Source organism: Trichomycterus rosablanca, chromosome 22 (genome assembly GCF_030014385.1).
Source record: "Trichomycterus rosablanca isolate fTriRos1 chromosome 22, fTriRos1.hap1, whole genome shotgun sequence".
Taxonomy (NCBI): Eukaryota; Metazoa; Chordata; class Actinopteri; order Siluriformes; family Trichomycteridae; genus Trichomycterus; species Trichomycterus rosablanca.
In genome coordinates this window covers 15,780,108-15,792,685 of record NC_086009.1, presented here as the reverse complement: position 1 = coordinate 15,792,685, position 12,578 = coordinate 15,780,108, and the positions used below count along the sequence as shown (strand labels likewise).

Sequence of the window (12,578 nt, the reverse complement as noted above, 5' to 3'; positions counted from 1 at the left end):
AGAACTGGACAATATAAGAGCTAGTCTGGTGTAAAAACAGTACAGATAGAAAATAGCTCAGTGAGGTGGTATTGTGAGTTTTATGTATTTGTACTTTAGCTTTAGTAGGTGGGCACCTGACTGTGAGCTTGTTGGACATCCTATTTTAAAAACCCTAGGTATTATATATACTGTAGTTGTCCTTTGCAGCTATAACACCTTGACAGTGAGTGACCGCAACGCACGCAATGAGTAAAGCGTCGCTCCCTACTCCCTACACAGTTTGAAGTTCACTTCATTTGAACATTTTCGTTACCTTTGGATTGAAATATCACTTCAAATGGTGGAATACCCTACGTAGTGCACTTCACAGGAACAACTGGGGTGAATGGAACGCCATTATGAAACGCTTGATTGGCTTTCTAACAAGTTAGTGTTTTTAATTATATGCACATTTACAAAATAACGGATTTTGGCCGCTGTGCCGTAATTTATTGTGCGCTTTTGTTTTGCAAAGAAAACAAAACGTATAAGTTTAAGCTTTTAACTGAAACCTTGTTATGGAAATTACATTCATTTGCACAATGACAAGGAAAGTAAAGGCACGAAGTAAAACAGCAAAATACAGTTGCTAATCTGTTGTTGTTTTTTATCTGAACTTACATAGTTGTTTATTTCTATGCTACATTTCCAATATGTGTTTTGTGTATATTATATTGACTCATTACTTGACTCAGACTCTAGTCTAAAGACTCGTGTCTTGACTCAGACTCTAGCCTAAAGACTCCTGACTTGACTCAGACTCTAGCCTAAAGACTCGTGACTTGACTCAGACTCTAGCCTAAAGACTTGTGACTTGACTCGGACTCTAGCCTAAAGACTCGTGACTTGACTCAGACTCTAGCCTAAAGACTCCTGACTTGACTCAGACTCTAGCCTAAAGACTCGTGACTTGACTCAGACTCTAGTCTAAAGACTCGTGACTTGACTCGGACTCTAGCCAAAAGACTCGTGACTTGACTCGGACTCTAGCCTAAAGACGCGTCACTTGACTCGGACTCTAGTCTAAAGATTCGTGACTTGACTCGGACGCTCCGACTATTCTAAAGACTCGTGATTTGACCCGGACTCTAGCCTAAAGACTCGTGACTTGACTCGGACTCTAGCCTAAAGACTCGTGACTTGACTCGGACTCTAGCCTAAAGACTCGTGACTTGACTCGGACTCTAGCCTAAAGACTCGTGACTTGACTCGGACTCTAGCCTAAAGACTTGTGACTTGACTCGGACTCTAGCCTAAAGACTCGTGACTCGACTCGGACTCTAGCCTAAAGACTCGTAACTCGACTCGGACTCGTATTTTGTGACTTGTGAACATCTCTGGTTCAAGCCCAGGTTGTCACTGTTGGGCCCTTGAGCAAGGCCCTTAACCCTAAATTGCTTAAACAATATATGCTGTCACAGTACTATAAGTCACTTTGGATAAAAGCATCTGCTAAATGTCAGAAAACTCCCTGGACAAAATGCCAATCCATGTCAGGGCTTAGTCACCTCCTCAGACATGTCTGTTTAGACGCACAGCTGAGATCCGGGTTCGAATAACAAATATGCAGAGCAGCACTAAAACAAGCCAAATGTACTTGGAAACAAGAACCTTGGTCTGAAAAGGTTCACTTTCTATCCACTAAAACTGAAAGATTTGTTTGGATAAAAGATAGCATTCGATAAATAAAAGACCTTGCTAACTGTGAAACCTTGGCTGTATCTATGTGTTGGGGTTTGATGCAAAGGTTACATTAGCTTCTTTTTACTTTATAAATTAGCAAAATGCAAAACATGAGCTGAATGTCTGAGCTTTGAAAAGACCAGAGTTCAATGTCTATGCTTTATGTCTGCTTCAATGCCCAACAGCATGAATTACCACTCCACAAACTCGGTGCTGTTCTTATCCGGCTGCCTGCTGGTCGTCCAGGTAAATTAATCTTTGCTGATTGCGGAGAGGTGCTGAATATGTGGGTAGGCATGCACCGGCGCATGAACGCATGGTGCGCGCAGTCAGGAAAAGGCTCTGTCAATCACGCAGGGTCATCAATAAAGGCCTTTTGTCCATTTTGTCTAATTGGATCCCCTGCTGCCCGCTCTCTCGGCCCTTCAATCACACCTGCTCCGGAGTCAACGGGGGTTCTTATTAGAGCCGACTTTATCAATGCCGCCAATGAGCGGTTGTGATATCAGCTCGCCGTGGCCTGCCACCACGCTACAAGAAAACTACCAACATGCTTAAACAATAATACAACAGCTTGGTTTGGCGCTATGACACATAGCGTGTTAAAGCTGATCTGTTGCAGGCTTACATGCGGCTGCTGGGAGGAATCTTGCGTTTGTCCCGGAACCACGTGATCTGAGGCCGGGGGAAACTGGGGATCCGTGGGGGAAAGATGAGAGCGGCTTCTCCTTCAGACACCACCTGAGACCGCTCCTTCTCCACAAACTCCTCCATATCTGAAAGACAGAGAGAAAGTACAGTGAGTAAAAGGAAAAGCCACCACTTTATCCTGGTCTGTCTGTCTGTCTTGGTCAAAAAGATGCCTGTCAGATGGCGCAGCGGTAAAACACGCTAGAACACCAGAGCTGGGATTCTGAATACATCTTATTGAATCTCAGCTCTGCCATCCGGCTGTTGTTCATACTGGGTTAGGGAGCCGGATAGGGACCTCATAACTGATGCAATTATGACCTCTGCTGGCTGGTTGATGGCGTCTGCACAGAGTAGAGGAATAATGCTGATCAGGGTGTGGCTCTCCATACACAGAGCTGATTCGCATATAAACTCGGCTGGTGCAAGTGAAAAAATTTAGTCGGCTACTGCTCACGTATCGGAGGGGACATGTGTCAGTACGCTCTCCTCAATCAGGGGTGTGGGTCAGCACCAGTACAGAGGAAGCATAAAGCAATTGGGTAAAAATTGGACGCGCAAAAAATTGGGAGATGCTGTCTGTCTGTCTTGGTCAAAAAACTGTCTGTCTGTCAAAAACATTTGACCAAGGTCTAAACAAGCCCTCAAAGAATTGCGCATGGTCACTTAAACAGGTATAAGCTAGGTTTATATGGATCATATTATTTTAGGTCATTATATATTAATCAGCCGCTTTATCCTGGTCAGGGTCAATTTTATCCCTGAGTAATAGTGTTTCAGGTTGAATCTTTGTGATGCTGCATTGGGATGTGTTGAGTAACGATGGTTTTACAAAGTACTCCCAAACCCATGTGGCGTCAAAGCTTAAACACATTCAACAGTGGTTTGTCAAGTCAAACTTGAGGAACCAGACTCAGCAGGGACCTTCATCCTCCTTGGCTTGGGTGGCTTTGAGATTAATTTAAGTGAATTAGACCTAAATAAATCATACATACACAAAAATAATTGAAACTAAAAGATATAATTAGCAAAAATAATAAACAAGCAATTGTTCAGTCCAGTCTGTTTAATGTCCTTGCCCTCAAATTACTCTTAAGTCTTTTCACAATATTATGTACAGTAGATGGTAAAATATCTATATTATTTGTAATAGTATGATAAAAAATTTCTTTTTCAAACTGATTGACTTGATTCTTGCTGGCAAAAAATGAACTTTTTATAGATCCTCCTTTTACACTAAATGTGTAAATTTGTTCATATTAAAATACAATTCAATCATTTCATTGTACTTTTGTCAAGTAAATAAAGGTTCAGGATGACTAACAAACGTCAGATTCTTGTTTATTTAACGTATATAAACTTATTCACATTATTAAATATGCTAATTATGTCCCTAACATGCCATATGTGCTTTATCTGTCCAACCCCCTTATTGCACTTCATCAATAGCATATTCCTATATTATACTACAATAATATTCAGTGAAACCTAAATTGCATGTGTTAAATTTCAGTGCTTCACCCATGTTCCCCTGGAGGTCCCAGCAGAGTTCTGTAATTCTTCACCACTCCTAAAACACCTGATTTAGCTTCTGAACTAATTATCAAGCCCTGTGTGAGTTGGATCAGGTGTCTTTGAAGCATGAACAGCTTGAAAAGCTGCAGGGCAGTAGGTCTTCAGGACTGTTGCCAAGAACCACTGCGAGAGCGCTTTAGTATTTGCCTGGCACATATGGGTGTGGTTTTCACTCCATTTCCAGGCGGTGCGGGAGCGAGCGCGTGTCGCTTAAAGCTCTGAGTCAGACGGCAGTTACACCGCGAGTTAAACGCCGTTACAAATCTGGGCTAGTAATGAAAATGTGTTTTTTGAGCTGTTTTTCTTTAGTCTTATTTGATCGGCTGTGTCAAAAGTATACGGACAGTATATTTGTGGGACAGAATGAAACACCTGAATTTCATGTACTGACCAAGCAAATTTATACACTGATCAACCATAACATTAAAACCACCTCCTTGTTTCTACACTCACTGTCTGTTTTATCAGCTCTACTTACCATATAGAAGCACTTTGTAGTTCTACAATTACTGACTGTAGTCCATATTTTTCTCTGCATGCTGTTTTTAGCCGGTATCATGCTGTTCTTCAATGGTCAGGACCCCCACAGGACCACCACAGAGCAGGTATTATTTAGGTGGTGGATCATTCTCAGCACTGCAGTGACACTGACATGGTGGTGGTGTGTTAGTGTTTGTTGTGCTGTATGAGTTTAAGACACAGTGAGTTTTTAAATACCGTGTCCACTCACTGTTCACTCTATTAGACACTCCTACCTGGTTGGTCCACCTTGTAGGTGTAAAGTCAGAGACGATCGCTCATCTATTGCTGCTGTTTGAGTCGGTCATGTTCTAGACCTTCATCAGTGGTCACAGGACGCTGCCCACAGGGCGCTGTTGGCTGGATATTTTTGGTTGGATTCTCAGTCCAGCAGTGACAGTGAGGTGTTTAAAAACTCCAGCAGCGCTGCTGTGTCTGATCCACTCATACCAGCACAACACACACTAACACACCACCACCATGTCAGTGTCACTGCAGTGCTGAGAATGATCCACCACCCAAATAAAAAAGTATGTAGAGAAATAGATGGACTACAGTCAGTAATTGTAGATCTACAAAGTGCTTCTATATGGTAAGTGGAGCTGATTAAATAGACAGTGAGTGTAGAAACAAGGAGGTGGTTTTAATGTTATGGCTGATCGGTGTATAAACCTATAAAACTGCACCTTTAATAAAAACGTCACCCCTGGTTTCATGTTCTCTGATCTCGTTTGTACTTACAGGCGACCTGCACTTGAGTGCTCCTCTGCATGAGAGCTCCGACCCGGTTCCTCACGACGCATCTGTAAAAGCCGGCGTGGGAGCGGTGCAGCGACGGGATGAGATACCTGGTGGATAAGAGATTTCGTGTCAGTCATTTTCCCATCATCCATTCCCCTATTTTATTTTCCACTAGAGCCTGGCACACTGAGGTTTACACACATTGCACTAATAAATCATGGAAGAAATGCTTCTACAATGTGATTCAGTTCTTGGTTATTAGGAACCGTACATGACTAACGTTCTGTAAGTCATCTACATCCATCAGCCACTTAATCAGGTTTATGTCTGTTTACATACACAGACTAGGCATAACATTATGACCACTGACAGGTGAAGTAAATAACACTGATGGGATATATTAGGCAGCAAGTGAACATTTTATCCTCCAAGTTGATGTTAGAAGCAGGAAAAATAGGCAAGCGTAAAGATTTGAGCAAGTTTGACCAGGGTCAAACTGTGATGGCTAGACGACTGGGTCAGAGCATCTCCAAAACTGCAGCTCATGTGGGGTGTTCCCGGTCTGCAGTTGTCAATATCTATTAAAAGTGGTCCAAGCAAGGAACAGTGGTAAACCGGTGACAGGGTCATGGGCAGCCAAGGCTCACTGATGCACGAGGTTAATGCTGGTTCTGATAGAAAGGTGTCAGAATACACAGTTCATCACAGTTGCAGGGCTGTTTGGCAGCAAAAGGGGGACCAACACAATATTAGAAAGGTGGTCATAATGTTATGCCTCATCGTTATACATTCATATGTCTTTGTTTATGCTTCACATACCTTAGACACACTATGTGTGTATAAATTTACTAACTGTAGCCTGTCAGTTGTTCGGAACAAGTTGTAGAAGCTCATTTGGCAGCTACTTCAGCTGCAAGCTTTGCACACCTGGATTTGGGCAGATTATCCCGTTCGTCATGGTGGATTGTTCAAACTCCATAGAATCAGAGCAAGCATCTGTGTGCTGACATTTTCAAGCCCTGGGCTTTAGCTGGGCCACTCTAGGGCACCCCACACCAGTCTATATTTGTGTCTGATCTGAAGAAGCTTCTTTAAGAATGTTTTTGTATTTGGATGCATTCACCAGTACTTCTAGTCTTACCAGTCTTACTGTCCTTGCTGCCTGGTAGCATGATGCTACCACCACCATACTTCACGATAGGGATAGTATTAGCTAGGTGACATGTGGTGTCAGACATATATTTGCCAGACATAGTGGTTGCTGTTTTGCCCAGAAAGTGCTGAGTCTAGGTTCTCGCTGGGTTCTCTCTGACCGTGGCTCTTATTGCCCAGATTCCAAAATTTCATCCATCCATCTATTCAGCAAATTATTCATCCATCCATCCAATTCTTCATTCATTCAAAATGTAATCCATCCAATCAGCCATCCATCCATCCATCCATCCATCTACTCATCCTTCCAGCCAGCTATTTAGCAAATCATCCAATCTCAGTTTGAATCTCAGCCCTGCTACCGGTTGGCTGGGCGCCCTTCAGTAGGCACAATTGGCAGTGGCAGACAAAACTGACCTCTAGTCTGATATGTGGGAAAAGACAGAACTAAACAAGGGTGGGGTCTACAAGGCTGTATAAGGATATATCTCTGGATTCCCAAAGATTAGTGTGTGGCTCTTATGTGCAAATCTACCAAAGTATGGGAGAATAAGAAGCGATTGGAGGGAGTGTCGGGCGAATATAGACCCTCCTTGGACACCACTGGGGTCCCCAGCAGCGGATTGGCTACGGATATCGTTTTATATCCTTTTGGACATCATTTTCAAATTGTAACAGGTGGAGTCCATTTGAGATTAGGAACAAAAAACAACTAATAATCTACAGTCAGTCATTGTATATCCACAAATTGCATCTATATGGTAGGTGTAGCTTATAAACTGACCAATGACTGTATGCACAAGAAAGCTTATTCTAAAATTGCTCAATGAGTGTAGATTTATAATGGAAAGCATTAAATGTGTGATGTGAGGGTCATTAAGTCCAGAGGTAGGAAGAACAAAAGCATAAATAGCACGTGTGTGGGTGAGCCTACGTGTACGTGTGACTGATCAATGTGAGTTAGAAAATCTGTAAAAGTGCTGCTTCAGTTGGCAGAGTGGGAGCTGTGTGTTGTGTGAGTGGGATACCGAGCTGAATGATCTGGGCTCTGAGGTTCCAGTATTTGATCTGTACACATAACCAACTTTTATACCCACTTTTGTTCACGGAATCCTAATTCACTTAGCCGCTCACAATGAGCTGCTTATCTGCTGCTTCAGCTTCCCCTGCGGTGCCATTCACAGTCAACTGATACTATAGTCGAGTGGATTTAGGTACTCTGTGTAACCAGAAGTGGGAGAAAAAAATGGCAGGAGGGTGATCAGCGCTCTCAGATGCATGAAGAGGTGAAGAGTTCCAGCCACCTGGGATCTTAGTTTGAGCGTCTTGGTACAGCAGTTGAATGCTGGTGATGTTTTGCTGTCACAAGTGGCTGGATTTCGAGGAAAAGGCTAAAGCATAAAAATGAGACGCTGTTTTTTAAAGCTAAGGCTTTTAGTGGAATAGGGCGCAACCTTTCCATAGTGGTTTTAGATATGCTTTTATAATACACAGTTTAAGTGTTCTGCTTAAGAGCAAAGTTCAGAAGAAGAACATTTTACATCTATCAGTACATCCATCCATCCATCTATCCATTCAACCAGCCATCCAATTTTTCATCTATCCAAAATTTCATCCATTCAATCATCCATCCATCCATCCAAAAATTCCATCCAGCCAGTGTCATCCATCCATCCATCCGATCTATCTATCCATCCATCCATCCATCCATCCATCAGATCTATCTATCCATCCATCCATCCATCCAATATTCATTTAAAAATTTCATTCATCCAGCCAGTGAGTCATTCATCCATCCATCCATCCATCCATCCAGCGAGTCAGTCATCCATCCATCCATCCATCCATCCATCCATTATTCATTTAAAATTTCATTCATCCAGCCAGTGAGTCATCCATCCATCCATCCAGCCAGTGAGTCAGTCATCCATCCATCCATCCATCCATCCATCCAGCCAGCGAGTCAGTCATCCATCCATCCATCCATCCATCCATCCATCCATTATTTATTTAAAATTTCATTCATCCAGCCAGTGTCATTCATCCATCCATCCAGCCAGTGAGTCAGTCATCCATCCATCCATCCATCCATCCAGCCAGCGAGTCAGTCATCCATCCATCCATCCATCCATCCATTATTCATTTAAAATTTCATTCATCCAGCCAGTGAGTCATTCATCCATCCATCCAGCCAGTGAGTCAGTCATCCATCCATCCATCCATCCATCCATCCATCCAGCCAGCGAGTCAGTCATCCATCCATCCATCCATCCATCCATTATTCATTTAAAATTTCATTCATCCAGCCAGTGTCATTCATCCATCCATCCAGCCAGTGAGTCAGTCATCCATCCATCCATCCATCCATCCATCCATCCATCCAGCCAGCGAGTCAGTCATCCATCCATCCATCCATCCATCCATTATTCATTTAAAATTTCATTCATCCAGCCAGTGAGTCATTCATCCATCCATCCAGCCAGTGAGTCAGTCATCCATCCATCCATCCATCCATCCAGCCAGCGAGTCAGTCATCCATCCATCCATCCATCCATCCATTATTCATTTAAAATTTCATCCATCCAGCCAGTGAGTCAGTCATCCATCCATCCATCCATCCATCCAGCCAGCGAGTCAGTCATCCATCCATCCATCCATCCATCCATCCATTATTCATTTAAAATTTCATTCATCCAGCCAGTGAGTCATTCATCCATCCATCCAGCCAGTGAGTCAGTCATCCATCCATCCATCCATCCATCCATCCATCCATCCATCCATCCATCCAATCCATTATTCATTTAAAATTTCATTCATCGGCCAGTGAGTCATCCATCCATCCATCCATCCGATCCATCAGATCTATCTATCCATCCATCCATCCATCTCTCTCTATCCATTCATCCATCCAATCCATAATTCATTTAAAATTTCATCCATCCAAAATTCCATCCAGCCAGTGAGTCATCCATCCATCCATCAAAATTTCCAATCACCCATCCAATTAGCCATTTACCTATCAATAATCCATCCATCCATCACTTTATCCTTTATCCATCCAATCATCCATACATCCATCTATACATACACACACTAGTAGACTTGGACCTGACAAAGCTGCTCTTCCTGCGAACCTAAACTTAAAGACATAATTGTCGCAGGTGGATATAGTGTGGTGTTGACTGTGCTGGAAAAAGAGCCCGTGGGACGAACGAGAGGTCTAATTAGTGAGCGAGTACTCCTGCATCTCTTTAACACGTGCTCATTTCCCTCATGTCTGTTTTTCACTGTGACATGAGGTGAGCACCTGACCCAGCTGGAAGGCAGATCAGCTGCAAAGCTATAGATTTGTTTGTGTTCGCTTTAATTACTTTGAGTTTGGGCTAAAACCGCCTGCAGTGAGCTTTCGGCCAAAATAAAACCGAGGCGAGGGCACCTTTCTAAGTTGACCTTACCGTCCTAAATAAAAAGTCGCAATGAAGGAAAATAGATAAATCTTAATTTTAAATTTAGTCAGATTGGTCATTACAGTGCAAGAGCCATCGTTTTTCTATTCACAACAGATACACACCAAGTACTTTTAAATACTGGTGTGACATTTCAAGAAGCTTAATTGCCAAACAAACTCGGTTAACTCTTGAATACACTCAGGAGAATTGCTTGGATTGGATTATTGGCACATTTGTTTGTGTAGCTGCATTTCTTGATCGCAAATACTGTATATGATGTATTATGTATGATGTCATAAATACATAATGTAAGAGTACTACACGGACACGTGTCTGTTGGGAGGGATGGCTGAAGGCATCCTCTGTACTCCAGCAACTGAGGCTTCCGGCCGATCAAAGGCTCCTGCACAGAGATGGTGAATAATGGATAGCAGTGCGTGACTTTCCATACGCCATGCTGCTCTCTGTGTGAACCCGTCTCTGACAGGGGAAAACAACCTGCTGGCAACTGCACAAGTGTCGGAGAGGGAATGTGTTAGGTATGACACTCCTCAGTCAAGGTAGGGGTCTGGGTTACGGCAATTATATCCATTCGAAATCAAAGCCACAACACAATAATGAGCAAAAAGTCAAAGCGTCTTAATATGATCTGAATGAACTATCAATTACTGCCAAAAAAAGGTGCATCACATTTCAAATCGACCAGCTTTAGAACAGCTGGATGATAATACAAACATGATTGATAGGTAAGTGGAAAGCCTGCTTGTTTTCGATCAGCCATAACATTAAAACCACCTCCTTGTTTCTACACACATTGTCCATTTTATCAGCTCCACTTACCATCTAGGAGCACTTTGTAGTTCTACAATTACTGACTGTAGTCCATCTGTTTCTCTACATACTTTTTAACCTGCTTTCACGCTGTTCTTCGATGGTCAGGACCCCCACAGGACCACTACAGAGCAGGTATTATTTAGGTGGTGAATGATTCTCAGCACTGCAGTGACACTGACATGGTGGTGGTGTGTTAGTGTGTGTTGTGCTGATGGAGTTTTTAAACACCTCACTGTCCCTGCTGGACTGAGAATCGTCCACCAACCAAAAATATCCAGCCAACAGCGCCCCGTGGGCAGCGTCCTGTGACCACTGATGAAGGTCTAGAAGATGACCGACTCAAACAGCAGCAATAGATGAGCGATCGTCTCTGACTTTACATCTACAAGGTGGACCAACTAGGAAGGAGTGTCTAATAGAGTGAACAGTGAGTGGACACGGTATTTAAATACTCCAGCAGTGCTGCTGTGCTGAGAATGATCCACCACCTAAATAATACCTGCTCTGTAGTGGTCCTGGGAGAGTCCTGACCATTGAAGAACAGGGTGAAAGCAGGCTAAAAAAGCATGCAGAGAAACAGATGGACTACAGTCAGTAATTGTAGAACTACAAAGTGCTTCTATATGGTAAGTGAAGCTGATAAAATGGACAGTGTGTGTAGAAACAAGGAGGTGGTTTTAATGTTATGGCTGCATAGTTGCATATTTGTGATTATTGAATATTGATGATCCTTGTATTTCCTAAGCCATTTTTATCACTGTCTTGGCTATAAATATATACAATCATAAAAAGAGAAATATATACATGTTTAAAAAGAGCATTCTTTTAGCTTGTTCTTAATAACAAGACCCTTAAACGCACATGCAGTGTGTTTACTGCATTAGGCCCCACTTGACCAAGTCCATTAGCGGTACGCTTAAAGTTGAATTAAGTCATAAAGGCCTGCGGTCAGCACAAAGTCTGCATTACTCTATAAAGTGAGGAAAGCAGGCAAAGCACCTATCAAGTGGAAAAAAGGAATTCACTTTGCCTTTACAATTATTAATATTACATGGCTCTTGTGGCGGTGCAGAATAATGTATTCCGCCGACTCTGCTTTGATGGATATAATTCTATATTCCTGACACATGCCAGATGCTGCATTTATAAAGAATGCACAGAGCTAAAACAAAATGCGATGGGGGTGGTGGTGGCGGCGGCGGCGGTCTTGCGCGCGCCCCAAATCTCCCGGTCGTTCCCTGTGATCAAGCAGGAAATGACATCCACTAATGCGAGCCAGGAATGAATCGATATAAGAGAGTCGTTCTATATGGAATGAGAGAGGCGGCCCGGGGAATGAGGTGCCGTATCTCAGGAGGCTTATGATGCTCCGCTGTTTCTGAATAAATGCATGGAAATGAGCAGGGTTCTGAATAAATATCCGCAAACGGGAAATTGGTTAAAAACGTAAACTGAGATTAATGTGTCTATTTGCCGGAGTAATTATGAGCCAGGGATGACAAATGGATATGGATGGGGAAATGGGGGGGGGGGGGGGGGGGGGGGGGGTGCGCGGCTCACCTGTACTCCAGGGAGAAGCGAGTCAGCTCTGTGCCGTTGTAAAGCCACTTGAATTCCAGCGGCCAACTGCCCTCTGCCATGCAGGTCAGAACCAAACGGTTGCCCTCCAGATGCACCTGGGTGGCCACTGGCTCCATTTTGAAGTAGGGCGGGACGTCATCTAAAGAGAAAATAAACATCATCAAATATTGACATCTATTATCCTGGTTAACACAGACAAATGCGCGATAAATACTGTATTATACACGTATAATATATTGCATACACTTTTATTCACAAAAAGTTGGGACATGGTAATTATTTCCATGTTCCAAATTTGATACCTGCAACAAAAATTAGGACATGGCCATAACA

The 12,578-nt window shown here is 42.9% G+C and overlaps 1 protein-coding gene across 1 annotated transcript in view; it reads right to left on the bottom strand.

The window, feature by feature from the left end:
- Positions 1 to 12,376, bottom strand: part of sdk2a (sidekick cell adhesion molecule 2a) — a 75,852-nt gene extending 63,476 nt beyond the window's left edge. Inside the window, exons 1-3 of the mRNA XM_063018434.1 lie at positions 12,225 to 12,376; positions 5,230 to 5,336; positions 2,333 to 2,480 (exon numbers count right to left, since the gene is read on the bottom strand). Coding sequence (XP_062874504.1) covers positions 2,333 to 2,480; positions 5,230 to 5,336; positions 12,225 to 12,361 — 392 coding nt within the window. The 5' untranslated portion in view covers positions 12,362 to 12,376. The remainder of the gene's footprint in view (positions 1 to 2,332; positions 2,481 to 5,229; positions 5,337 to 12,224) is intronic.
- Positions 12,377 to 12,578: the final 202 nt, after the last annotated feature.